Genomic DNA, 27,407 nt, shown 5'->3' on the forward strand with positions numbered 1-27,407 from the left:
GCTTTTGCCTCTCCGCCTTGGTTTATCCCAGACGCTCTCCCGCTCACCGCGCTTTGCCATCAGGCAGCGCGCGGGCAGCTCAGGACGGTGGCCGGGAGGGCGCGCGGGCCCGTCATGGCGGCGGCGGTGGTGGCGGCCGGCCGGGCGTGTGCCCGGGGCGCGCTGCGAGCGGCCTGGCGAGGTGATGGGGCAGCGCGGGGGCGGGAGCTGCGCGGGGAGGGCGGCGGCCACCGGGCCGGGAGAGCACCGCGGGAGGCGGCGGGGTTCTCCGCAGGGCGGGGGAGTGCGCCGAGGGGGCACAGCCGGACACCGTCCGTGTGCACAGCCGTGCATCCGTGTGCATGTCCATACATCCATGTGCATGTCCATACATCCATGTGCACAGCCGTGCATCCGTGTGCATGTCCATACATCCGTGTGCACGTCCATACATCCGTGTGCACGTCCATACATCCATGTGCACGTCCATACATCCGTGTGCACGTCCATACATCCGTGTGCATGTCCATACATCCATGTGCATGTCCATACATCCCTGTGCATGTCCATACATCCATGTGCATGTCCATACATCCGTGTGCATGTCCATACATCCATGTGCACAGCCGTACATCCATGTGCATGTCCATACATCCATGTGCACAGCCATACATCCGTGTGCATGTTCTTACATCCATGTGCACATCCATACATCCATGTGCACAGCCATACATCCATGTGCACATCCATACATCCATGTGCACATCCATACATCCGTATGCACATCCATACATCCATGTGCACATCCATACATCCATATGCACATCCACACATCCATATGCACAGCCATACATCCATATACACAGCCATACATCCATGTGCACATCCATGCATCCATGTGCACAGCCATACATCCATGTACACATCCATACATCCATGTGCACAGCCATACATCCATGTGCACATCCATACATCCATGTGCACAGCCATACATCCATATGCACATCCATGCATCCATGTGCACAGCCATACATCCATATACACAGCCATACATCCATATGCACATCCATGCATCCATGTATACATCCATATACACAGCCATACATCCATATGCACATCCATGCATCCATGTGCACAGCCATACATCCATCCGTATACACAGCCATACATCCATATACACATCCATACATCCATATACACAGCCATACATCCATGTGCACAGCCATACATCCATATGCACAGCCATACATCCATGTGCACATCAGACATCCACATGCACAGCAGCATGGACAAGAGGTTTGCAGTGTCCCTGCTGCCTTCCCGTGGATTTGAGGTGGGAGCAGCCCCTGCTGTCTCCCCTGATCAAGGGTTTCACCATAGGGTTGATGTGGGATTAGGGTAGTTTAGGTGGTTTGGATCTTCCTCATCCTTACAGGGTTCTGGGCAGGGCAACTGTGCCTTTGGGAACCTGGATCAGTTGCCCACCCCAGGAATTGGGCAGTAACATCTGCCTTAAGATGATGGAGTGACATGGTTTGCTTTGTAATTCAAATTACTGTTTTCTTCCTATTCTTTCTATCTTTCTCCTCTTACCTCACGAGGACATTTTTAGTCAATAGGAATCCAAGTTTGTTTTCTGTAATTTTTCTGTAATTTTTCTTTCTAGTTTTTAATTCTCTTCAACTGCTTTTCAAAACTCAAATGTATTTTTTTTTTTCCCCAGTGAGGGTTAAAGTATACTTATTAGGAAAGGAAAACCTCTTTATCTTCTACAGTCCTCTAAAAACTTTATTGCCTTTCTTTTCTTAAACGAAATCTAAGCAGTTAATGAATTTCAGGTTTATTTTCATCCTCAGGGCAATCTATAATGAAGTGGTGCCAAACTGTGTTTAGAGCCTGAACATTAAGAGGGGCTTGAAAACTGGGGGAAACATTTTCACACTGTAGTCACAATAATATCCTTAAGAAACCCCAAGCATTTCTTGCAGGTAAACCAGGAAAAATAAAAGGCTGCAACTACTTCCTGATAATTAAAATCACTCTATCAGCAATATGCTCTAAGCTTTCTTGCCTTCTTCTCTTCATAACATTTTCTGTTGCAACATTTTCCCTCCCACATTTGCACTTCAAGACAAAAGGTTCAAGTCTGATTCCCTTTGAAAATCTGTGGCTTTTCTCTCCATGCGTGTATTTGCAGAAAATAGAGTTTTAAGGAAGGAAATGACACCTGTCTGTCTTTGTTCCCAGGATTTGCTTCTGTGCCAGTGAAAGGGGGTTGCAGTTCCTACTCCAGCCTGGCATGGGCTTTCCAGACACAGTGCTCCCTCTCTGCTCCCTGGACTGGGACAGTTAAGCAGTGCAGGAAAAGCAGTTTCTTCAATACCTGTAAGTCTTGAGTTGGATAAAAATTATTAACTGTAACAAACAGGAGAGGGAAAGAAAATAGTGCTTTGGGGAGATACAGTGATGCAAATCTCTGTATATTAACTTTTTTGTATCTCCCGAGATTACAGTGGCAGCTACGGGTGTTGACAGAAGTGCATGCACAAAATCAGTTTATCATATTTCAACAGCAAATAAGGGTTTGCTTTATGTCACAGTGAATCCATCTAATATATGTCATTGGGTGGGAGGAGGAAGCAGCTTCCCTCTGTTTCCTAGGCTTTTATTGAGAGTATAAATTGTGTGTTTATCTCCTAAATTATTTTTGAGCCGCAGGCAGGACGTGCTGTTCAAGCTGTGCTGCCTCAAAAGTGAAATTACTGAAATGCAAGAATGTGTTACACAAAAACACAATCCTGGTAACAATCCTGCAGGATTGTCTGGTCTGGTGCAGTGTTTTCCTCCACTCCTGAAAGGAATTCACCCATGCTTACCATAACTTAGGAATGATGGCTGTTTAAATTCACACTCAGGACTGTGAACTGAGATAACTGAGGGCTTTTTTCACCTGCTTTGTGGTTCCTTATCCTGTCCTATAGGGAAAGAGAAGAAATGGTAAGGACACAGTCTCTGGCTGAGGTAGCTGCAGCAATTAGAGAGCCAAAATTTGATTGTTTATAATCCATAGAATTTCAGAGCTCTGCAGAATCAGGCTTTTAGAACTAGTGGTCTCTTGCTGTTCTCAACATCTGGGTGACAGAGCACTGCATTTGTTTTTTTGACATCTGCTAAAGCAAAGGGATTAAACAATAAGGCTGGGCTTGTTGCTCATCTTATCCAGTAAATTTTGACCATTGACTGATTCTAGGTAATTGAGAGGTAGATGAGATTCCAAGTAATGAGGGTAGAGATGTCTCCAAAGACTTGGGAAAGGCTGCAGTGTGAACTGCAGGCTCTGCATGGAAAAGGCTTTCTAAGGATGCCACCTGCAGGAAAAACTCGTTTAGACAAGAAGCAACAAGATAAGAATATGTAAGAAGCCACCCTCTGTTGTTATTTTGTTTATCTTAAATTAAATGTGTAGCACCACAAGTGATTGCAGTGTTGATTAGAAGTTGTAGGTTAGATTATTTCCTTAATTAGGCTTGTATTCATACTCACAAGCTCTAGATGAGCTCTGTTTTACTAGTAACTTTTCAAGATGTCTGGTTACATGACTGAATTAAACATATTTTCTGGGATGACATCCTTATTGTTTAGTAAAATTTTATATATTTAGGCAAACTACCGAAAATTATTGGCTTGTTTAGTAAAATATAACAACCTGGAAAAATGGAAAGTGTACCTCCTTTAGGTATTAAGCTGAGACAGTAGTTATGAGATTCAGAAGACTCAGGGTTTTTTATTTCAAAGTACAATTATTCTAAGAACGCTTTCTCTTACAGAAGTAAAAAGCAAAATCTTCAGAATTCAAATGAAGTGGATACAAACAGTATAAATCACTCAAATCCTTAGCAGTGCAGTTGCTTCAGAAGTGGCAACATTTAAAATGCAGATATGGCCATTTTATGTGAAAGAGTTGTCAAGTGAAATGTCAGCCAAATGACAGGGCTTTGTGACTGAGAAGGGTGACTGGATTTTTCTCTCTTGCTAGTGAATGTTTAATTATCTTCCATCATTCCTTGGGTAATATTACAATGCTCTTGTTATTAAGGTCATCTATGCCTTCAACATAGCTATGATTTTTAATAGTTTGACTGGTTTAAATAGAAGGATTTCATTTTAAATAGAGGGAATTGCAATTATCCTAGGCATTTATCTCTGATCCTTACCCAGATAGTTCTCTCCTGCAGCTCTGACCCAAAAACATACACAGGGATTTATTCTTGTCCTACAACATATTTAAGTGAGTTTTTAATGAAATAATGTAAAATCATCTTCTTATTCCAGGTTTATTCTTTCCCCTTTCCTCCCTCCTGACCATGGGAAGCAGTTCAGTTTTCATTTACTGGTTTGGCTGTCTGCCAGCCTTAGGAATTATCTTTGACCCCAGGCATCCAGACCAGCATGATTTTCTCAACATCCATTATGTATCCAAGTGCATGTGAGATAAAGAGCTTTTATTTGGTACTGGGACTATATAAAAATTATACTGTCCTGCTCACAGTTAATTCCATCAGCTACCCTTGGCAGCCAGTTGTGGCATCATAGAATGGTTTGGGTAGGAAGGACCTTAAAGAGCATCTTGTTCCAAAGCCACTTCTGTTGCCAGGGACACCTTTCCCTGCTCCTTAGGCTGCTCCTTAGTTACATTTTGTATCATGTTTTTGTAGTCTTGTGTGAGTTTTCTTTAGACTAAATTGTTCATTTTGACAGTCATGTCTAACTCGATGATCAGAATTATAAAACACTTACTTTTTCAGTTTACAAAGAATTTTTCTTGAAGCATGAACATTCCAAATAAATAATTACAGAACTGCCTTTTGTCATTATCAGTGGTGTCATAAGAAGAGTTTTGATGTTTCAGTATTAAGGATGTAAAGAGTTACATCTGTACAACTGCTTTTTAATTTTTTTTTTCCTTTTACAAAAGAGTTGTCTGTATGTTGAAAAATAGTTGGTAAATTGTTTTTAGTCAAAAGAAAGGTGACTGAATGCCTTATAGTTACTTGTGCCTGGAGAGGCATTCTCTTGGGTCTTTTTTACAGTATTTATTTTGATGATTTTATGGTATTACTTTTCAAAGGCTTTTGGCCTCTGATTTTCACTTTGTTTTGAGGAACTGAACCAAGTCAAAGGTGTTTAGTTTGCAGACCTCACAGAAATTTCTCCATATCCATCTGGTGACACTGAGGCATGATAGTTAGTAAAAAATAAAAAATGAAAGCTTTAATAAGGCAACCTTCAAAAATAGTAGCATTTACAACAACATACCTAGCTACAGTTAAGGTCCTTGGTTTTTCATAAAATGTTATAAAGAAAAAATATATAATTTCTCAGATGATGGGATCATAGCTGGATTTATTCAGGGTTTGAATTGAGACTGACAATCAACCTGACAGTCCCACAACTACAAGTTCTGTTGACATTGTGACAAATTGCCAGTTTTAGAAAATGTGAAATACTAATCTGAGTGCACTGTGGAAGCATGCTCAAGGTTTGCAGTTAAGTGGAGTTATTCCCTGTGTTAGTGTAGCAGTGTGAATACATCTTTTGGAGTATTTTCCAGGTCTGGGGTTTTGTTGTACTATCAGGATGCAAGTTTTGTTTCTGAATTGTGAGGAAAATGCCCAAAATTCTCCCATTCTGTCTTGGGGCAAAAAATAATTAGACTATAAATGTCTTTTTCTGACAACAAATTTGCAGACCCACCTAAACAAAATTTTTATGCAATCTACATAATTGGAGCTTCTGCATTTTTAAACAATGTTATTAAATTACTATGAATAGTAATAGATATGTAAGAGTAATGTAATAGAAATTACTATGAATAGTAGGTAGCCCCAAGAGCTTCAGACTTGTATTAACAAAACCAAACAGAGGACAGAAAGTTTGGTAGTAGATGAGGGTTTTTTGTTTTGTTTTTTTCTTTTGAGAACGGGTCTCTTTGAAGAAAACAATGTTTTGAGTATGGTGACTTAATACACTTGGGAATAATATGGCACTGTATCTCATCTCTTATAGATCTTATAGAGCCATGCTTTTCTGCTCATGGCCAGGTTTAGACAGGAAATCAAGAAACTGATGTCATGTGGTGGCAGCCAGTTGCATTTCAGAGGTGAAGTGGCAAGAGCAGTTCTCATTGGGGTGATTTTGATGAGTGCTGTAGAATCTCACATGTTAAAAGTAATCCCTCTGGTGTTGGAATGCCATTGTTCCATTTTTCTCTCATTAATAAATCCCTTTGTATTATCATCTGCAGAATATTCCCTTTTGAATCATGGAGAAGAGGATTCAACCTAGAGGAATTAAACACTTTCCATAAGTAACTTTACAAAGCCTGAGTAGGTCTTGGAAATAAAGACTTCCACTTTTATAACTAAGAGGAGAATATATTAGAAACATAACTTCTCAGGGATAACAGATGGTATGAACTGAGTTGACAGTTTTTGAACAGTGTATGAGTTCAGCTGAAGATGATTAAGGTTTATAAAGTCAAACTCCATCTTTGTTTTGGATGGTTCATTGCTGTTGTTTTGGAAAAATGTTTTTAATGTAATTGTGAGAATGACTCCAGCCACTCATAAGCATTGAGCTTGAAGTTGAATGTTAATAGATGCAATTGGAAATGACATCTAAATGTTTTGAGTCATGTTCAGCCACCACAGTGATTTGTAGGTTTTGCTCTTAAGGCAGCTGCTCTGTGTTTGTTTTTTCCTAACACCTTTACCCTAAATGCTTTTACTTAAGGATATTGTTCTTAGGCACATTTTGTAAGATGGTGGAGAGAGAATATGATACCATAAGGCCTAAATTTAAAAATACAGGCCTAAATTTAAAAATACAGTGAAGCACTCCTTTACCTAACCTAAGCTACTTAAATTGCAGTTCTTTGCCAAATCCTAGTTAGAGTAGTTCATGCCTCTGTCCTAGGAATCTTTTAAGTACACATGGAAAGGGAGCTGAAAGCAGAAAGTTCTTTTTTGGAATGTTTTTTTGTGAAACAACAGAGAGATATATTGCTGCAGAAAATGGGAGACCAAGGTTGAAGTCCTGCAAATTGGAAGTATGTGGATCTCCAGGTTCCAGATAAGTGTGTTGAACTTCTGAATTAGGTAAAAAGGGTAAGTTAATTAAGTTAAAGGCCTGCATCCAAGAAGAAATGTCTCACTGGGGTCATTAAGCAGCTGTGTATAGACTGTAATTTATCATTAAATTTGTAGTAGAATATGTAGCAGCACATTCTCTGCTCGTTCATATTTCATATGCATGAAGCATTTTTTTGGAGATGGTGGCAGATCCCTTGGTGTCTGGAGAAGGAATGGGGTTGAAATTATACTTTGTAAGATTTCAAGTGTGTATTCCAGGCTGAAACCTGGAAGAGAACGTGATTGAAAAGACCTTTCTGAGTTCCTTGAGGTAATACAGCTGCAGAAATGTGATGGTGTTGTTAGTGGACAGCAGTGCATTGAAAGAACATGTTTACTATAACAAGTTCTTTAGTCTTGTTATTATGTCAATATTCATGTCTTTTTATCTCTGCTGCTGTGCTGCCACAGGCTATTTGTCACCAAAAACCTTAGGAAAAGATCCCGTGTGTTTGAAAGAAGTGAGCCTACTTAGCTGTTTAACAAAATTTATTCCTTTTTCTCCTTTTATTCCCTTCAGTTTTCCAACTTACTGCTCTTTGTCTTCCTTTGTATGTTCAGCAAGCTGTGAACTCATCTTGGAGGAGACAAAGAAATCTTATTTTAATCTCAGTTAATGAGTATCTAGAATACTGGTTTCTGATGGGGCTTACAGCAAATTTTTCAATACTTGTGGTTTACTGAAGTGTGACCTAATATTCATCTGATAAATACCTGTCTCATTCCTGATATTCAGGGATAATATAAAAAGACACAAACCCAAATCCTTTCCAGAATATTAGAGGTACCCTTTGTAGATTGAGTGAAATGGAGTGATGTCACACAGACTTACTGTTGGTGGCTGTTAGTGATCAGCTTGCCAGAAACATGCTTTCAGCTCAGTTTAGTAGGGGATCTTTTTCTAGTCTATAAAATAAAACCTTATAGATGACACTTTTCCCCTCACTCAGTAGCTCTGTGCTTTTGGGTAACTGACTAAAAATGTGTAGTGGCTTTTATGACTGGTTCTATTTTAGCTCTTGAGGAATGCATGCAACACCCTAGTTTACAAAGGCAAAATAAAATAAGCCCATAAATCTCAAAGACAGTGCATATCTGGTGTAGTGTCTTTATTCAGAACATCCCTACAAGTGTGAAAGCAGTGCAGTGGCCCTCCTTGCTGTCTGGAGTTTCTTCCTCCAATTCAAAACCTTTCTCCTGCCTATGTATGTGCTCACTGATCACCTTAGTGCTTTGCTGCCAAGTCAGATTGACCTTTCTTACAGATTTTTATTTTCTCCAGTGGTGTGTTGCCTGTCTGTCATAAGCAATGTCCCCCCCATTGTAATCTTCCTGATGACAGCCTGTCCCTTTCATATCCCATTCTTGTCACTTCTGCTTAACATCAGTGTGGTACCTCCATCCCATAAAGAACTCAGCTCTGCAGCCTGCAGGCTTCTGATGTGTTTCATTAAATGCAGCTGCTTTCCAAACTCATGATGCTATTATTGTAGACTGATGAGATGAACTGCACTTTGGGACCAAATGTGATGTTTTCATCTGGTTCTAATTTTGTCAGCATTTGTGCAGTGCTTGAGGCCAAAGCTTGACTCAGCCTGACCTATTCTTCATGGATCTGTTGGCATTGAATGTTCTCCTTTGGTGCAAGACAATGTCCTTGCTCTGTGACCTTTGCTACTTTCCTCTATTGGAATTAAAGGGATCTGGTTGTCTTTATATTTGAGGTGCAGCTCAAAGTGCAGGATATTTTTTTTTTGGTGTGTATTACCAGCTCCACAGCTGCTCTTTTCTCTTAACTGCTTGTTGCTGCTCCTCTGCAGCCTCCTTCGTAGCTGTTATGACCCCTTGTGAGGTCACCCAAACTGCAGATTGAGGGACTGTTCCAGCTTAAAAATAGCCTTGCAAAGAAAAATATAAGTACCTTTATTGTGATTCCATGTTTCCAGGCTAGCGGGATTATCATTTTTTAAGAAGAATTGCTAGAAAACACACAGTGTTTTGTGAATAAGCTAAGAAGCTTAGCAGGATTGATGATCAGCCTTCCACCTAATTGAACAGCCCCATAGTTCACTTAGCATGAATTTACTGAAAAATACATTACCTACTTACTTTGCTTGTCTTTTTCCCTGAAAAAAAATTGCAGTAAGGAGGTAATGCATTTTTATATAAGTTTTTTTTGTTTTGGTGGGGGTTTTTGTTGTGGGTTTTTTTCCCCCACACATTTAGCTCACATGCATTGGTGTGTTGCAATCAGCTGGAAGGTTTTTAGTGGCTGACAGTAGTTTTAAGCCATCTGGTATTTGTGGGATTTTAATTTTTTTTTTTTTAACTTCTAAACCTTTGGACATTGGGGTTCACTTGAATGTCTAGAAAAGAGCTTGCAATTTCAGACAACAACTTCTTTTTTACAGGAACTAAAGCCTACCCAGGAGTAAATTCAATTCTTGCCTCACAGCATATAAGAAGTGGGATAAACTTTGCTGTTATCTATGGGCATTTCTACTGGTCTGTAAAACACAGATTCCCATTGCATAGAGCCAAAATCCCTGTTACATGTTTTGATTTGAGCTGTTCATACACCGTGGTTTTTGGATATGCAGTGAATTTGAAGGCCACTGCTCTTGGCTCTCCTGAGTTAATACTATTTTGTAGCTCCCTGGCCTTGCAGAGTTGTGTGTCCTTCCTTGTGTACTTTCCAATGTACTGAGCTTTGATTGCTGGATTCAGGATTCTCAAAAAGGAATCAGTTATACTTCCCACTTGGAGAAAAATACTTGAGTGAATGGTGTCAAACTCTTGGAAGAATCACCTTAAACACCTTGACACCTTAAACAAACTTAATACAAAAATAAGCCTGGGCACTTAGTGGCACCTCTGGGCATCCTGGATTGCTTCTGTCCCTCACTGTGTTGTCAGCATGGCAGAGCTTGCCCAGTTCCAAAGCATTTTCCAGTCTGTGGGGCAGGCTCTCTCAAGCCCATTTATCTGAAAATAATGAATTGCTGGTGGAGAGTGATTTTATGTCTATTTTAATTCCCCTGGTTAAAAGTGTTTACTGACTTTTTTTTTTGTCTACTTTTAATAAACAAAATCAGTTTGTAATCAAAGAAGACAGCTGTAGTAACACTGCCCTTGGGTCAAGCACATAATAGCATTAATCTGCAAACAGAGCCACGGAGATGCTTCTGCATTCTGGCTGAGAGATGGGCAGGGAAGAACCTCCTGGAATTCCACAAGGGCAAATGCAGGGTCCTGCACCTGGGGAGGAGCAGCCCCAGGCACCAGCACAGGCTGGGGGACCTGCTGGGCAGCAGCTCTGCAGAGAAGGACCTGGGGGTGCTGGTGGACAGCAAGCTGTCCATGGGCCAGCAGTGCCCTGGGACAAGAAGGGCAGTGGGATCCTGGGCTGCATCAGGAGCTGCTCTGCCAGCAGCTCAGGGAGGTGATCCTGCCCCTCTGCTCAGCCCTGCTGAGGCCAGTCTGGAGTGCTGTGCCCAGGTCTGGGATCCGCAGGACAAGGGACACAAGGGGCTCCTGGAGTGGGTCCAGCAGAGGGTGACGAGGATGATGAAGGGACTGGAGCACCTCAGTTCTGAGGAGAGGCTGAGGGAGCTGGGCCTGCCCATCCTGGAGCAGAGGCACAGAGGAAGCTCATCAATGTCAGTCAGTGTCTGCAGGGAGGGGTCAGAGCACGGAGCAGGCTCTGCTCGGCAGCGCCGGCAATGGCACAAGAGGACACGGCAGGAGCTGAGGCTCAGGAAGTTCCACCTGAACATGAGGAGGAACTTTTTCCCTGGGCAGTGCCCGAGCACTGGGACAGATTGCCCAGAGAGCTTGTGGAGTCTCCCTTGCTGGGGACATTCAAGAACCATTTGGACACCATCCTGTGCCATGTGCTCTGCCAGGACCCTGCCTGAGCAGGGAGGTTGGACCAGGGGATCCACAGGGGTCTCTTCCAACCTGACCCTTAGTGGTTGCTTGTTAGGAATATTTGTCTTTAAATCAATTTTGAAAAACCTTGTAAAGCATGCACTTGGCTGTGTGCCTCAGTGCAGTAATCAGGAGTAGAGGCACATCCTTGCACCAAATACATGTGCACAGAGCAGGAAATTACTTTCTTGGCAAGGCAGTAATGCTGCAGTTTAAATTCCAGCAAAGCAAAGATCAAGCAGGTTTCAAGTTTGGGGTTATTTTTTGTTCAGCTTCAGTTTCCAGTGTAAGCTGTACTTGAATATAACTTAAGGAAGTTCTTTTTTTTATTTCAGTGACAGCTGATCAGCTGTGGAAAGGAGCTTTGGCAGAGACTGGCGTGGGAGTAAAGAAAGGAAGAGGAAAGAAAAGGAAGAAAAAGCTAAGGAAGAATCTCAATAGAGGCCAGGAGATTGGTGAAGGTAGATTCACAAATACAAAGCTGAAGACATGTTTTGATGTTTTTGTGTGTAGTGTTTCTTGATTTCATAAGTGGACAAGTTTCCTTTCTGTGGTGTTTCCTTTCTGCTTGAGATATTTTTGTCTTTAAACAAAAAAATCTTGATACCATTATTTAATGTTGGTTTTGCTTTTTCAGATAGAGATTTTGCATCATAGAATGCATTTGAAATATGTGAGAATTTTCCATTTTGTTGCATTTTTCCTGAGTGCAGAGTTGCAATCCTAATTTGGAGCAAAGCTTAATCTTTCTGTGTTATTTTTCAGGACGTTCTGGTTTCCTCTGGCCTGGTCTTAATGCTCCAGTGTTGCAAACTGGGAAAGTGCAGCAACTTGCCCAACGAAAAAAAGAGGAACGAGAGAGAATTCAGACTGAAATTATTCAGCAGAGAGATACATGGGAGAAGAAAAAGAAAATAAAAATTAAGAGAGAGGGAGGATGGAGTGGAAAGTGCTGGGGAGGTATCATTCTGGATCCTCCTGACCCTGGTCCTAATGGAGGTAAGAAAAACAATTATCTCCTTCCTCTGCCTTAGCTTTTCTGAGGGGGGACTTGGAGAAAGTGAGATCCAGAGTTTTTCTGTGATTGAAAATTGGTTTTGTACTTTGTTCCACACACAAGCAAGCTAAATCAAAGAGCAGGTACTGCTAACACCAGTGAAATTTGTTAAGACACTGCTTCATTTCCTGTAGCTGTTAGACTGTTCTGTTATAGGCTGTATGATTTTATGTGGTATTACAGAGAACTGTGTTGTGTCACAGACCGTTACTGGAGTCTTAAAGGATGGAAATGTTTTTCTGTGTCCAGCAGCTATTGTCTTGAGTATGAAATGCAGTCATGTTTTGGGTTTCTTTTATAGTTTCTTAAAGGATCCTGTGGGATAAATCAATCTTTTTAAAATTCTAGTTCAAATAATGAAATAGGGTTAAAGATTATGTAGTTTGAATGTAGCTTTTAGAGGAAGCTGCAATAAATAATTATCATAATAACTATAATAACCATAAAAGTTTTTTTTTATTTTCTAAGTAGTTCAATATAGTGAAACTAGAGCTCTTATATGTACAGCAGAGAGGTGACTTTGACTGTGCTGTTATTCAGACTGCTAGAGATTCTATAGTAGCTTTAACATTTAGAAGCCTCATCTTTTTCAACTAATTAAACATGAAAAAGACTTCTCAACCCCTGTTGGGCTGAGGTGTTTTTGTGAAATTCTGCTTATTGACATCTTTCTGTATACTTACATGGTAAGAGGAGCTAGGAATAACAGGTGTTATTTTCTAGCACTGTTTGCATTTCATTTTGTTACCCTAGGAGCAAAAATTCCATGTAAAGCAATAATGTGTAAGGTGGTAATGGACTTGGCCAACTGTTACTGAATCTGTCAATGTAAAAACAGGAGATTTGAGAGGTTATTTGTCCCAAATTCCCCACAAGTCAGTGGTGGAACATGGAGCAAGTCAAGAAAGTGCCATGGTTCTAGTTCCATACTGTGAACACAAGACTGTGTTGAGTTTATCCCACTAAAAGGAGTGACAGCTGTTGTAAACAGTGTTTATGCATTTGTGAGCTTTACCTTCTGGTGTTTTCCTTGGTTTTGCTTTTGGCTGGTACTGCTGATGTGGATTACTTGCATTAAAGTTGGCTGCGTGGAGCATGTTCTAGTCAGATCAAGTTTTGCCAGAAAGAGGAAAGGGCACTGCAATCAAAACAGGAGAATGAAGCTGTCAGCTTGTGTTATAAATGTGTTTGAGAAAAAGCAGTTTCTGATTAGCATGAAATCATGATTTCCTGATACTGAATACTGATTTCCTTTTAATCTGCTGAACATGTCGAGGATCTTTGGGCCCCCACAGTTTTTTCAGCACCTTTTTATTCAGAGGAATAATAATTTTGCAGGGGAATTGGGACATTCACTGTGTGCAAAGCAATGTCAAGGTGGTAGGAAGAACAGACCTGAAACTGCCAAAGCCAATGAATCCTTTTGGCCTGAGACTGGCATGACTGGATTCCTGGTGTCACTTATTGTGCTAGATAGGAGTAGAGAAAGAGCAGTATTTTCCTCTTAGAAATCAAATTACTTTTCTCCCAAGTTTACAGTGTTTCTTTAGGAACTGAAGAGCTTCAGAGGGAGCAGAGAGTGCCTGCTGGGTTTCATATCTTTACTGTGAGCTAGAAATCTGCTGTGTGTAGACTGACAGATCTCTGAATTGTGCCAAGATGGTCATGTTTATAAAAATCTTAAATGTTTATATATTAAATGTTAAATGTGTAAATGATAAACCAATGCTGGGTGAAGGACTGAGGCCCCAGTTCTACACCATTACATGCTTTTAAGCTTTCCTCCAGTATCTCACTGTAACTACACCAAGTGAAGGTTTTCTATGTTACACTGAAATGCTCTTGTTATGGGGTAAGTTGGAAAAGCAAGAGGTTGTAAGGAATGGTAACCAAATATGATTATTTGAAGTGGTTATGTATTGTTTTGTTTCATGCTCCCCTTCCCCTTTCTGGAATTTCACAAAGTGTGGATAAAACGTACTTGCAGTTTCACAGAACCAAAGAATAGGTTGAGTGGGAAGAGACTTTTTACAGTTCAAACCCCAGATTTCTTTGAATCCCTGTTAATTGCATGGTAAAAGCTTCAGAATATCCTGAAAAATGTTGGATAATACTTTAGTCGTAGTGGAAGTGACCCATACAGCTTTTGCTCTGTATGTATGAAATTTGAGATTTATTTGCAGTTTTAGGGCAGTATTTAGGGAAGAAGGCAGCTTACACTGCTGGTTCAAATTATTCTTATATTACCTTTTCTACTTCTTGCTGAGACTGCTTTATAAATTACAGCTTCATAGAAGTTGTGTCCTTAACTTGTACCACCTAAAGGGGTGTGTGCTGATAGACAAGTAACACAAGGAAATCTAACACCCTGCTTTTCTCCCAACAGAAACTTATGAAGATTTTGAAACAAGAGTCATCGAGGTAAGCATTGCAAATCTACCCAGGGACTTTGAAGAATTATCACTACTTTATATTGACCTTGCAATTATTTAACAAGTCTTTGCTAAGTCAGTATTACAGCAGTAGGAATTAAGCTGGTCTTCTGTTTCAGCTGCATGACAGCCTATGAGAAAGTGAGTTACTTTGTCTGTTCAATCCAGAGAGAAGGGCTGTGAGAAACATTTTCTTAACGGCCTGATTCACAGCAGCTCCTTGTCTGCAAGTTAAAAGACTAATCAGGCAAGATTATCAGGCTCAGAAGCTGAGCTACCTGACAGCTCTACTGCAGAAAAGCATCTGAGCTTTCTCTGCTGTCCTGATAAATGTGCAAATGGGTTTCCTTGTCCTTGATTATCTTTCTACATTTTGCTGAGATGACCATCAGTTGGAATTCTATCCAGTGGTTTGAGTGTTTTCTAGATAAATCCAAATCTTTGCTTGTGGCAGTGAGTTTTAGCATCTCCTGAGACATGGAAAACAGTGATGCTGTATTGTAATCTCAGTTTGGATAATTAAAAGTCATGAGTTGGTTTCTATTTATTTTTTTTAATCTTGCAGAGGGGAAAGATGTAAACTGTTTTAGATGTCTGATGTGAAAAGGATAAAAAGCAATGGATATAAATAAAAAGCAAGGTAAATTTAGACATAAAGAATGACTTGCAAATAGGAATTTGAATACTGGAATGGATTGGGAGAATAATGACAGACATTGGAGCTTTTTAAAAGCAAGATAGATAATCTGTCAGAAGAGGAGACAAAATCTGTGCCCTGTTTTCTTATCTCAGTGGGTTTTTGGAGTGGACTGGATCACACTATAGGCTTTGACTGATGCAGCAAAGACCATTTGGAGCACTTGGCCTTTAGCTGAGTCTGTGTTTGAAGGCCATTTGTGAGAATGGAATTGCACAGGAACTGCTCATGAAAGAAGTGATTTTTGTTCCCAAGCCCTGCAGCTGGCAGTGCCTTGTGTTACCTGGAGGGGCACATGGCAGAGCAGAGAATGTTGGTGTGTGCCATCTCACAGCTGACTCTCACTTTGGATGCTCCAGCAGGGGAGTTTGCACTGGCAGAATTATTTACAAACAGCAAAGCTGAGTTGCTCTGCAGTAGTTCCATGTGCTACAGAAAACTGTCCCAATGCCTTTTTATATTTGAGTAATAAAAAAGCTTTTAGAAGCAGGCTGGGGCTCTGCTGTTACATGAGGTTGCCACAGATGTGAACTGAGAAAGTGGAATGCTTTTGCAGAAAAATAGCAGCAGCAAAAATTATCTGTTCAACGTCAGTAGTGAGCTCAAGATAATTGAGTCTTAGAATTTTCTGATAAAAAGTACAAGTTTTGAAATAAATAGATCATTTTAGCATTCCTGGCTTAAATAGATGAGAGACTAATGCTACTATTTCTGGATGTGTTTTCCATTTTCTTTACCTTCAGAACAGTACAGGAGATTAAAATAATGTTTGCTGGGAAGTTGTGCTTCACAGCAAGAAACTCAGAGCCATTTTTAAAAGACTGCCTTATGAACAAAGATATAATAGGCCCTTTTTGTTGTAATTATGCTACCAAAAAGGCTGTGCAGTTTTGCTAAAAAAAAAAAATAAAAAAAAAAAAGAGAGAGAAATTGCTTATTAAAGTGTTTTCTTATAAGGTAGAAACAGAAAAGCTATAATTTGATTTCTCCTGACTGAAAAATAGAGACAAGCACAGATTTTCATGTCAACTAGAACTACAGTTGTCATAGAGAACTTGGGTTAACTGTTTCTTACTTTCCCTGCCAGCCTAAGGCACAATTACTGTTCTGCTGATACATTAGAGATAAGAACAATCTCTTTAAATAGAACTGATGGTAATGCATAACTAATGTCTAACATAATATAATCACAGTGGTAATTCAAATCTACAGGTGTAGCTGACATGTGCCATTATTATTTTCACTGGAAGGCTTCATTTCATGTGTCATTCACCCTCAGATGAACTTTCCTTTTATTTTTCTCCAAAATGAACATGGTAACATAGGAAAAAAAAAAAGTAGCCTACATGACATCCTGTGCTATAACAGTAATTGCCTTGTAGTGCAATTAAAATTAGAAAGTGATTGTGCTCAGTAGGGCCTGAAGGCACAGAACATGAGGTTAGTGCCCTTCCAGTCTCTCATTAAGGGGAGATTTCTAAAGAAGAAGAGAAAGTTACAAACTTTTAAAAGATAAAGTTTTGCCCTTTGCATAAGACAGATCTCAAAGGGATTTTGTCCAACACTGGAATTGCCTCCTACCAGTTGTGAAAACTGTGTTTGGTGATAATTTACTGCTTTGTTCATGCTTTTTTGTTTCCATTGACTGTTTCTGGTGAAGGCAACTTTAAAAACTTTGTGCAAGCACCGCTCCATTTTAGCAGGGTCAGTGCAACCTTTCCAGTGTCAGAATAGCTCTGGTTTTGAAACAGATGGTTCAGGTATGGTGCTATCATTTTTAAATAAACAAACAAAAATAAGCAAACAAATACTCAGAGATTTGTTTTTAACTACAGAATGCAGAGTAGCATTAGGTGTTCTTGTCTCAGTGCATTTGGATCACTCAGATTTGCAGAGCATCATAACCTGTAAATTAAACTTCATTTCATGAGCTTGCCAGGCAGAAAAACAACTAGCCACTCAATCCCCTTTGTACTGACTAGCCTAGCACAGGAATCCATTCACTAGTTCTTCACTTAATTCATGAGGTTTCTAACTCAAAAGTTCTCCAGTTCATAACTAATAACTATGAGGAAGACAATTGCCAGACCAGCAGAGTGTTCCTCCTTCCTCCTCTGCTGCAGTGCAGGTGTGGCACTGGGAGGCACCTCTGGCATTGATGTCATCCAGCTTGGAAATGTGGTCTGTGCCATTGCCATGAGACTGTGAAGAGCTGCCAGACACACAGGATAAAAGGGTGGTGGCTGCTGGGGACAGAAAGCTCTGGGTGGCAGTGGCTGCATGATGGCTTTTATTTCCTTCCTGGATATCTTGTTTGCCTTGTTGCTGTCACTTTGACATGAGGGAGCTGCTTCCCAGCCTACATCAGGCCTCTTCTTGGCTCAACTTGGTAGACCTGCTGCCTGTGATGAAAAGAATATTCTATAATGCACAGCCTAAACCCTTTGTTCCTTTTTATAAGTCATTGGAAACTGTTTTTTCAGAAGGTGCATTAAAAAAAAGGCTTGTGAAAAAGAAATGCTGCATGAATTACAGTGTCTGAGATCCATTGTTTGACAGCCTTGACTGAAAAATTATATAGTATAAAGGATACTTTCTGAGTAATAATTTACTTGTAATGAGATGTTACCTCAGAAGTACTTCTGGGGTATTTGTAGGCTCTAGATTTTGCTTCTAGAATACAGGCAAGTCTTCTGTTCCCTAGTTGATACTGTCAGTGTCTTTAGACTGGCAGTGAAAATTTCAGACAGTTTTTAAGATAGCTCCTGAAGCCACCTGTCCCAGGAAAAAATGAGAGGTCAGAGCTGTGCACTATTTCTGATACTCTTGGAGTACTCAAAGGTTTTGGCCTGCCCTAAAAGTAGAGTTTAGGAATGCTACTCTCAGCTGGTTCTGTTTAATAAATACTTGATAATTTTTATCTCTTTCCTGTCAGCCTTTATGGAAGAAATAATTGCCCTTTGGAGCACCCAGAAGCTTTTGAGAGACTTTTCATTGGGCATAATTATGGCTCATCCTTTGAAAAGCAAATAAAGCCATTTCAGATGCAGATTGACTTTGAGGATTATTGATCTGTGCTCAGGTGGAAGCTGTAGTATGAAGCCACACTGAGAGAGGGGAGAGAGGAACAGGACAAGGTTATTAGTGCTGCTTGTGTTTTGTTCTGTTCATTTCTGTTTGGCTTGCAGGGCTCAGTGTGGGATTGCATTCCCATCTTCTGTGAGGGTTCTTGGATGGAGGGAGCATCTCCTCCTCTGAGGGTGCAAGGTTAGGGACCATTTCAGTGTAAATGTTGCAGCTGGGAGATGTTCTGCCCTTGTGGTACAAATCTGCTCTACCCTTGGTGCACAGACTGGGACATGCTGTAGCTAACATGGGTTTGGGTTTTGTTAGCAAGTTTATTACTCAATTCTTTTAGGTAACTGGATTCCCAAACCTTTTTAGCTGTGTCCCTGACCCTCTCTAGGCTCATTTGCAGAGAAGTGCTTTTCTTTCAGCATTACACCTTGCTCTCATTTCATCTCCTTTCCCCTTGTACCTTGCAGAAGTATTGGGACCAGGGGCTTTGCCCCATGAGGGGATCAGCCTGTGCAGACACTTCTCTGTGTAAGAGTGGCAGTGTCAAGAGTGAGCCCTAGAGGTGGCAGCTGCCTAGAAATCATGACTAAAATAGGATTTTTAGAAAGGAGGAATTCCCAAGGGCAGTCAAGCTGGCCAGGCATTCATTCAGCTTTTACAGGAACAAAACCTCACAGGAAGTGTTGGATTTTGATCTTTTTTCCAACCAAGTGCAACAGCTGAAAGCAAAATAATGTTTAGCAGCCTGTCTTTGAGTGTAACTTACTTCCACATTGTCATTTCTCCTCTTAATAAATGTTTGAGGTGGTTTCATTTTGGTTTTGAGGCCTCAGTTCTAGAAAGAGAGCTGAGTTTGCAGTATTTCACCATTGGATGGTGAAAGAGGAGACAGATAATTTGAGGTACATTGTGATTTAGGTTGAGCATGTGCTTGCATCTGCTTTCAAAATTTAAAGATTGGCTTTCAGTCTAACTTGAGCAGCAGTCTGATACTAGGGGTGGTTGTGTCTTGGTTTCAGTCACTTTTCAGAGGCTGTGCTGTTTTAAGAGTGGCACAGAAGCTCCTTGTATGTGTCTTGATTGCCACATTCTGGAAAGGTAGAGAAATAACCCACAAGAAGTTTTCTACAAACATCACATCCTTTATTTTTGACATGCTGACTCTATTTTTGTGCAGGTGCCTACTGAGATTGGCAACAGAAGATAAAAGTGTGTGCAAAGCAAAAATAGCAATCTCTTGATGCTCCTGGGGAGATGACTCTGCTTCACTCTTTTTTCTTCCATTATTATTTTGCATTTTCTCTAAATAGCCCATTTACACAGGCACATTAATCTTATGGGGTGTGGTTTTTTTAGCTTGTTCTTGTCAGCAGTGAGTTTGAAGAAAGAAAAATAGCTTGGAATAAGCAATTGGCAAGGCTGGTATTTCTTCAAAGTGCTCTCTAGGATGTATGGGCACTTTGAATTAAACAGCATCTTTATTTTAATGAAAGCAAGGTAAAATTTTTGAAACCTTAATCATAATCCCTACCTATTGAAGGCACTGGAATTTTGGGGGAATTGTTGGTTTGGGGTAGGTTTTTTTTTTTTAATTTATATCTTCTGGTGAATTTTAGTAAGAATGTTTAAACCACGACCAAGTATTTTCTAATAATCTATTTTCAGATGTATAAGACTACATCTAGACTAGCTTACTGAAGAATTACATATAGGGAAAAGGATTTTTATATATGCTGGGTGTATATATTTTATATATGCTATCTTTTTATACTTTATATATAATTAATGTGTTACATGCAGCATATAAACTGTATGTCTATATTTAAATAATCATTTAGTTCAATATATAAGCAAAACCAAGGGAACTAGAACAGATGGACAAAGGATCTGAGATTGTTGTCCCAAAACTGGCTTCTCTTACCCAGTGTGCAAGAAGCCAATCCACACAGAGTTGAGCTATTTTATTTATTTATAGCTCTGCTCCAAAAGGGGTGCTGTGGGTAAAGCTAGCACACTGAAAGCCAAAAACTCAAGCATATTTATACAGTTTGATTATTTACAGTTCTGCATAGTGAATCTACATCACTGTTTGGCTAAGCTGTTCCTTGCTTAGCTGTTTCTCAGCTGGATTTAAGGGCACAGCACATTATAAATCCATGTTTGGTGTTAGGGGTCTCCACTCACAGGCAGGCAACCTCAGCTTCAGAGGTGTGGTTTTCACAAATGTGGTTTTCACATCAAAATGAGCCAAGTTCACCAAAGGACAAAACCTGAAGTATTTCTAAACCCCAGCAGTCCACAGCTGGTTTGGGCTGGCATGTAACCAGTCTCTTCCCCTTATCTCATCCTTTTAGTGAACTTTTGCCACATTCTGCATTCTCCAGCCAAGTTGTCCTCCCTTTCCCCTTTCCCTCCCACCTGTACATCTGTCTCTTGTCCACTTTGGGATATATTAGACCATATAAGGTGGGGGACTGTAAACCAGTGACTTGCTTGTAGAATCATGGAATATTCTGACTTGGAAGGGGACCATCAGGAGCAGGATCATGGAGTCCAGCTCCTGGCCTTGCACAGAACACCCCAAGGATCACACCATGTGCCTGAGAGTGTTGTACAAATGCTTCTTGAACTCTGTCAGGCTTGGTGCTGTGACCACTGCCCTGGGGAGCCTTTTCAGTGCCCAACCGTCCTCTGAGTGAAAAACCTTCTCCAGATATCCAAACTGAACCTCCCATGACACAGCTTCAGGCTATTTCCTTCTTCTTCCCTTCTCTTAAATGGAATCTCCTTTTCAGCAGCTGTCATCTCTGTAATGACACTGCCTTCTGCAGCATGCAAGTAGATTTCAATCCTAAATTTTAATTCGTGTAAAGCAACAACAGACCTTGAGCAATTCCTGGGAGTGCTTCTAAAATAGGTTATGCAGCTTAGATTGTGCAGCTAGACACAACAGGGGTTACTTTCATGAAAGTGCACTGAGGCAACTTTTTCTCTGAGTGTGTTTTTTTAACAACTTTTGTGTATTTAATGCCTTGAAGCCAGTGTCCCACTGCAAATGCTACCCATTGACAAAGACAGTATAGATATTTTAAGTGCATACTTGCAGACCTGTAATACCTTTTTTGGCAAACTTGACTCTCTCTAAAAAATAAGACAAACTAATAAAACCCAACCCATCTGGACTATGTGCAGTAACAAGAAGCTTTATGTTGGTTTTTTTTTTTTTTCTTCAGGTGAGAAATGTATTTTGTATGAAGGCAAAGGAGGGCAGAAAAAAGTCAGTACGTGCCTTAGTGGCTGTTGGCAATGGTAAAGGGGCTGCAGGTATGTATGCATTTATTGTATGTATGCATTTATTGTATGTGCAAGATGACATCTGATGATGGAATATTTTGTGGGAGCTTTAACAAGACAGCTGTATTCATGGTCAGCCAGAGTTTTGCTGAACTTTGCTTATGTGAAAGATTCAAGGCCTCGTGTGTTCCTCCAGCTGCATTTTGCTTGCACTTGGGAGTGGAGGAAAATACATGAAGAGAGGTTCTCCTGCAGAAAGATGTGTTACTCTGAAAAAACTCTTCCTGCCTCTTCTTTGGGAAGCTTCTTCATGGAGCATGTTATCACTGTAATCCAGATGTCCTAAATGATGGAACTGAAGTTGTCCCAGGCTTTTTTGTTCATTCCTCTCTTTATTTTTAAGCAGAGTGGACTATTTCTTTTGTCTGAAGCAGTCACCACTACTCAATTGTTTGGGACAAAGTTTGGTCAAACAGACAAAACAGCTTAAGCCTTATTTTTTTTCCTTTGACAACAAGCATCCAGATGTTAGGTGTTCATAACTACTAAGCTGTTTGTCTCTGTGATTTTCTCTGAACCACTTTCTGAGTATGATCTGTGCAGTGAAGTGGAAATTTAAATGCTGAACGTGGCTGTGGAGTCCTTTGGTTTTTTCCACTTTTCTTTCTGAAGATCATCTGTTTCTCAGCAATGAAATGCCTCTTTCTGTCTTGCAGGTTTTGCAATAGGGAAGGCAGGTGACAGGACGAATGCTTTAAGGAAAGTATGTGGATGGAATATCTTTTGCTTGATGGCAATTACAAATAATTCATACCTACACTTATGGGGATTTTTCCCTAATAATCAGTATAATTTGTAGTCTTTGCAAAGAAGTAAGTCCATGTGTTTGCTTTGTCTGTCTTGATACAGATAATCATAGAATGATTTAGGTTAGGAAAGCCCTTTAAGATCATCCAGCTGTTGATGTGACACTGCCACCAGCCCATGTCGTCTGCAGTGCCCTGTCTGCACATCTTTCAAACACCTCCAGGGATGGTGGCTGAGCCACTTCACTGGCAGCCTGTTCCAGTGCTTGGTAACCCTTTCATGGGAGAAACTGTTCCCACCTAAACCTCACTGGCACAACTTGAGGCAATTTCCTCCCATCCTATCCCTTGCTACTTGGGAAAAGCGACAGACCCCTACCTCACTTCAGTCTCCTTTCAGATATCTGTAGGGACCAGTGAGGTCTCCCCTGAGCCTCCTCTTCTCCAGAGTAAACATTTTCATTTCCATAGAGTTTAGATGTGGCAAATCTGTTTTCCTATGTTGTTTTTCTTTTTTTATATCTAATTAATTGAATAATGGTAAATTGCAAATGCTTAGCGGAAGAATTCAAGGAGAAAAATGTTTTCTGCTTTTATTCCCTAGGCAAAGAATAAAGCAATAAGCTCCTTACACTTCATAGAGCTGTATCAGAACCACACAAGTAAGTATTATTCTTTCAATGTAAGCACTGAATATGCCAGCAAGAATTGGTTGCAACTACTTGCAAAGCATAAAAAAATGTTAAATAAAGTTTTTCTGATCTGATGCATTGTATTATAATTCTTGACAACCGGGTCTAGTTGAAGGTTTCCCTGCTCATTGTGGAGGGGTTGGACCAGCTGACCTTTAAAAGGTCCCTTCCAACCCAAACAATTCCATGATTCTGTGCTTAAAATCTGGATACTTAATGCATAGTATTTGAGGCTCACTATTTTTTAATAGCGAGATGCTGGCACAGTTTAAGGCAGTCAGATACTATCATGGCATTTTTTTTTCACCATGAACTCCTGTGCTTTTCCCCTTTCTGTGTCAGAGGAGATGATTCCCTGTGACTCAGTCCATGTGTGCTGACCCAGCAGCCAGGGAGAACCTGGGCTGGAGGGTCAGCCTCATGTTTCCTGGTGGTTTTTTGTTAGTGCTCTGTATGAAAAATCCAAGAATGCTGATGCCTATGGGGAAATCTTATGTTAAAAACTAGATGATTAAAAAAATATGAGTTAAATTGTATCATATGAGCTCAGTTCAAAACTAAATGAGGCTCATTGGAGAAATACCTACCTATTTTTCAATAGTAGCATAGTATTCACAGGTATTTCAGCATTCATAATCTATTCCAGAAATTTACCTAAACTGATCCTGCTCTTTAAAGAAGTGTCAGGGGAGAGTAAAACTAACTTCACAGTTCAGAAGAACAAAGGTAGTAGCTAAAGCTTTTCCAGAAGGAAGAATTTATCTGTCATGCCTTTTTTACCCCCTCTGCAGTTTACCACGACATTTCTGTGAAATTTAAAAGGACAAAAATTCGCATGAAGAAACAAAACAAAGGTAATGAAAGTTTAAATTTTGATGTTTTAATAATTACTGACTGGTATTTATTTTATGATCTTATATAGTGTCTAGTCTACCATGTTTTAAATGTTGGAAGTGATCAGTCATTTTTCTTTAGAGATGCCTGCTATTGCTGACATGGCTTTGTTCTTGCAAAGTGTCTCTTTTGTCTCTTTGTCTCTTTTACACTAGTGGGAGCTCTCTCACTCTTCCTAGGTGTAATTCCTTTAGTTCTAAGTCACCCAGGTGTGGACCCTGGTCCTGCTCTAGCCACTGGTGGGTTATAAATTCTCCTCCCACTCCAGGTCTCCCTTTCTTTACAGCCTTGGTGTTTGTGAAGTCAGTTTGATCTTCCAGGAAGTGGCACCTGAAGTTTCCTGATAACTCATCAGTTAAGGGGGTGTTTGTTTCTTTTCCTCATCTCTGGATTTTTTTCAGGTCTGTGTCTCTGTATATTTTGTCTTTGGATTCCCCTTTCCCCCTCACTTTCCTAATTGACAAGGTTTTATCAGGTAACCTCACTGGAATAAACATTCTAGCCCTTTTCTGCAGCTTTCCAGCCATTTGGTCCCCAGGATGTATTTTTTTCCTTCACTCAGCAGCAGCAAGACTGTCTGGAGTTTTTAAAGATCTCTAGAGCTAAGCCATGTGAAATAAACCTCTCTGAAACAAAAGACTCTTCAAAAAAATAACTCCTCCATTAAAACCTGTCAAGTTGAAGAAGCCATTGGCAATTAATGCCAGTGTAGTACAGTTATGCATTGGAGCTGATACAATCTCCATCTCTGTGATGGATGCAGATGACACACAAACCTCTATTGTGTTTGTGGATTTTGAATTATGTTTGTCTCCCCTTCACTCTGTGCTACTAAAATTATGACAAAGTGTAACTCATTTTAGTTGCTGGGCCAGGAAAAGGGAAGTGATGCCTCTGCACCCTGGAGCCATTTTTAACATCTAATGTGTTCTAACATGCTGGGTAACAAAAATAAGAGATCTCTGTGCTCTCTTCTGAGTAAGTTGAGTGCTTACAAATAATCACACAATGCTCATTTGTGGGTTTTTTTTTCCCCCAGGGTATGGTCTGCATTGCCACCGAGCCATTATGACCATCTGCAGGCTAATTGGCATTAAGGACATGTATGCCAAGGTCACTGGATCCAAAAACTTGATTAACATCACCAGAGCTCTCTTTAGAGGCTTGACCCTACAGGTGGGTTCACTCCCAATGCCCATGAGGAATGGGGACAGAAAGGAATGGATGCTGTAATAGTTTGTGGGCAAACAGCTTATATTCCAGGCTTAAAATGAAATAATCCTACAGAGGACAAACAGAATCAGCAAAAGGGATAATTCCTCAGCAGTTTTATGGAGCAGCTGTGTGTAACTCTGCCTGTTCCACAGCCAGGTGTCTGCAGGGAACATCTGAATTCCTGGGCTTTCATTTGGTGTGGTTTTGGTGGCTATTGAAAAATCCTGGGCAGAGGGAATTGTGGGCCAGGTTTGGTTGCTGCTGTTTGTGTTCTAAGTCTCACTGTGCAAGGACTGAAGCCCCAGCTGCTTCTGTTGCTGCTGTAATTGAGATCTCAGAAGTCAGCTAGGGAGGTGGTGGTGTTCCCTCCACCTCTAAGTGCTCACAGTGGAGATGTCTCTGTCTGAGCCAGCTGCCTGGAATTGATGGAAAACCTCCAACATGCAGCATTTCATCCTGCTTCCTTTGAACACTAGCCTCAGGATGAGTCAGCCCTCTGGAAATTCCTGGTTATCTCATTTGTTTGCAGCTTTGGTGGCTGCCAAGGTTTAGCAGCTTCCATTCCCAGTCCAGCCCTGCAGAGCTGTAGCTGTCAAGTGTGTCACCCTGTCCTGGCCACTGTCATCAGTTCAGCCTCAGGTGAGGGGGTTGTGATCCTCTTTGCCTGGTGAGAGTCACAGATCTCACAGCTCAGCCACACCTCAGGGCAGTCAGACTTGGGGAAGTCTGGCATTGTATTTTCAATCATTGTCTCTGAGAATCTGCCACAGAATGAACAGAAGAAATGCCTGCTGTATAAATTACTGCTTTGAGGGTTATGCACTTGGAGTGTTTTCTTCACTGCCCTGAGTAGGAAAAATTTAAACATTTACTCTGTAAAATCTGGGTGTTATCAAAACATCTTGTAGGCAAGGGAGAGGTGTACTTGAAAATAATGTTACATTCATATCTTTATGTTAGCTAATACCACCTGTCTGGGCACTAACAGGCACTTCTCTGTTGTCAAAACAACATTTGTATCCACATAAAGGCAGAAAAATGTTCCTGCATGGTACAGGAACAACAGGCATGTTTATATGAGCAGGATATGTCTTTCCAGAAACAAGTTCCTCTGGGATGACACTGTAGGGCTGATTAGTTTCTCTGAGGTCTGGCTATCTGAATTTTTCCCCTGTAAGATAAGCCTGACAAATCGTTTGATTTGCACAGTGCTTGAACTGTTTATTAGGAAATTACTTTTTGGGGTCTTTTTCCTCTGCCCCACGACCCATGTAGATTTTGGCCTGAAGTAAAGCCACAGTGTGCATCACTGTTGTGGTTGTCTTTTCCCTGACCTGCTGCAGGAGACTCACCAGCATCTGGCCAGCCAGAAGAGCCTCTACGTGGTGGAGTTCCGGGAGGAGCAGGGCCCCCTGCCCATCGTGGTGGCCCTGCCCGAGGGCGCTGTCCGACAGGAGCCCGAGCCAGAGGACGAGGTTCCAAACACAAAGCTGGAGTGGAGGGAGGTGAAGGAAGCCCAGGGAATGCTGAAATCTCCCTGGGCAAGTGTCAGGCGGGCAGCGTGCTGACAGCTCCCGTCCCTGCGTGTCTCCAGCTGGGACAGCCTGGCTCACAGCCAGGCTCGGGCTTCAGGGGAGGGCAGCAGGAGCTCTGCCGTGCCATCCCATGTCACTGCTGCCATCCAGGAGCACTGCTTGCTTTCCCACAGTTCCCCTGACCACGGGCTGAGTGGGAGTGTTCAGATGGAAGCAGTCAGTGAACGTGTCCTCGGCTTCAAGCTGGCGTTTATTCCAGTCCAGAAGATAGTTTGTTATCGAGGGCTCCCATGTTTCTTTCACAAGCTCTTGGGAAACTGTTGAAAATACAAGATTGTGAAAGCAATAAAGAATCATCAGAGTGGGTTTAGTTTGGTTGTTGGTTTGTTCTTTACAAAATGCTGGTGTCTGGGAGATGCTGAAGCAAGCAGCAGTAGTGGGAGTTGGTGTGTGCACCCTCTGTCTCACTGCTGAGGCTCAGGGGTTAAATTCTGTGGCTCCAATCTGCGAGTGCCTTTCCCCATATGCCAAAACATGCTTGGGCCACCTCTTTTGTTAGTATGGGAGAAAATACCTTAGAAATCCTTCAAGACCAACCTGGGAATTTA

General features: G+C 41.0%; 1 protein-coding gene across 1 annotated transcript; it reads left to right on the forward strand.

Moving 5' to 3' along the window:
• Positions 1–3: 3 nt before the first annotated feature.
• Positions 4–27,169, forward strand: MRPS5 (mitochondrial ribosomal protein S5). The gene is made up of 11 exons (XM_056486409.1): positions 4–181; positions 2,227–2,364; positions 11,435–11,560; positions 11,865–12,098; positions 14,543–14,577; positions 21,597–21,687; positions 22,374–22,420; positions 23,068–23,125; positions 23,947–24,009; positions 25,089–25,225; positions 26,608–27,169. The coding sequence occupies exons 1-11, from the start codon at positions 115–117 to the stop codon at positions 26,830–26,832; spliced, it is 1,221 nt and encodes a 406-aa protein (XP_056342384.1). The 5' UTR covers positions 4–114; the 3' UTR covers positions 26,833–27,169.
• The last annotated feature ends 238 nt before the right edge of the window (positions 27,170–27,407 follow it).

The sequence above is a fragment of the Oenanthe melanoleuca genome, chromosome 3 (assembly GCF_029582105.1).
Source record: "Oenanthe melanoleuca isolate GR-GAL-2019-014 chromosome 3, OMel1.0, whole genome shotgun sequence".
In the NCBI taxonomy this organism is placed as follows: Eukaryota; Metazoa; Chordata; class Aves; order Passeriformes; family Muscicapidae; genus Oenanthe; species Oenanthe melanoleuca.

What these genes read in the sequence shown, in the direction of transcription:
- MRPS5 (XM_056486409.1), top strand. Translation starts at nt 115, where the DNA reads ATGGCGGCGGCGGTGGTGGCGGCCGGCCGGGCGTGTGCCCGGGGCGCG. An exon ending in AAGCAGTTTCTTCAATACCT is followed by an intron (nt 2,365 to 11,434) that starts GTAAGTCTTGAG and finishes TTTTTATTTCAG; the next exon opens with TGACAGCTGATCAGCTGTGG. An exon ending in AGGCCAGGAGATTGGTGAAG is followed by an intron (nt 11,561 to 11,864) that starts GTAGATTCACAA and finishes GTTATTTTTCAG; the next exon opens with GACGTTCTGGTTTCCTCTGG.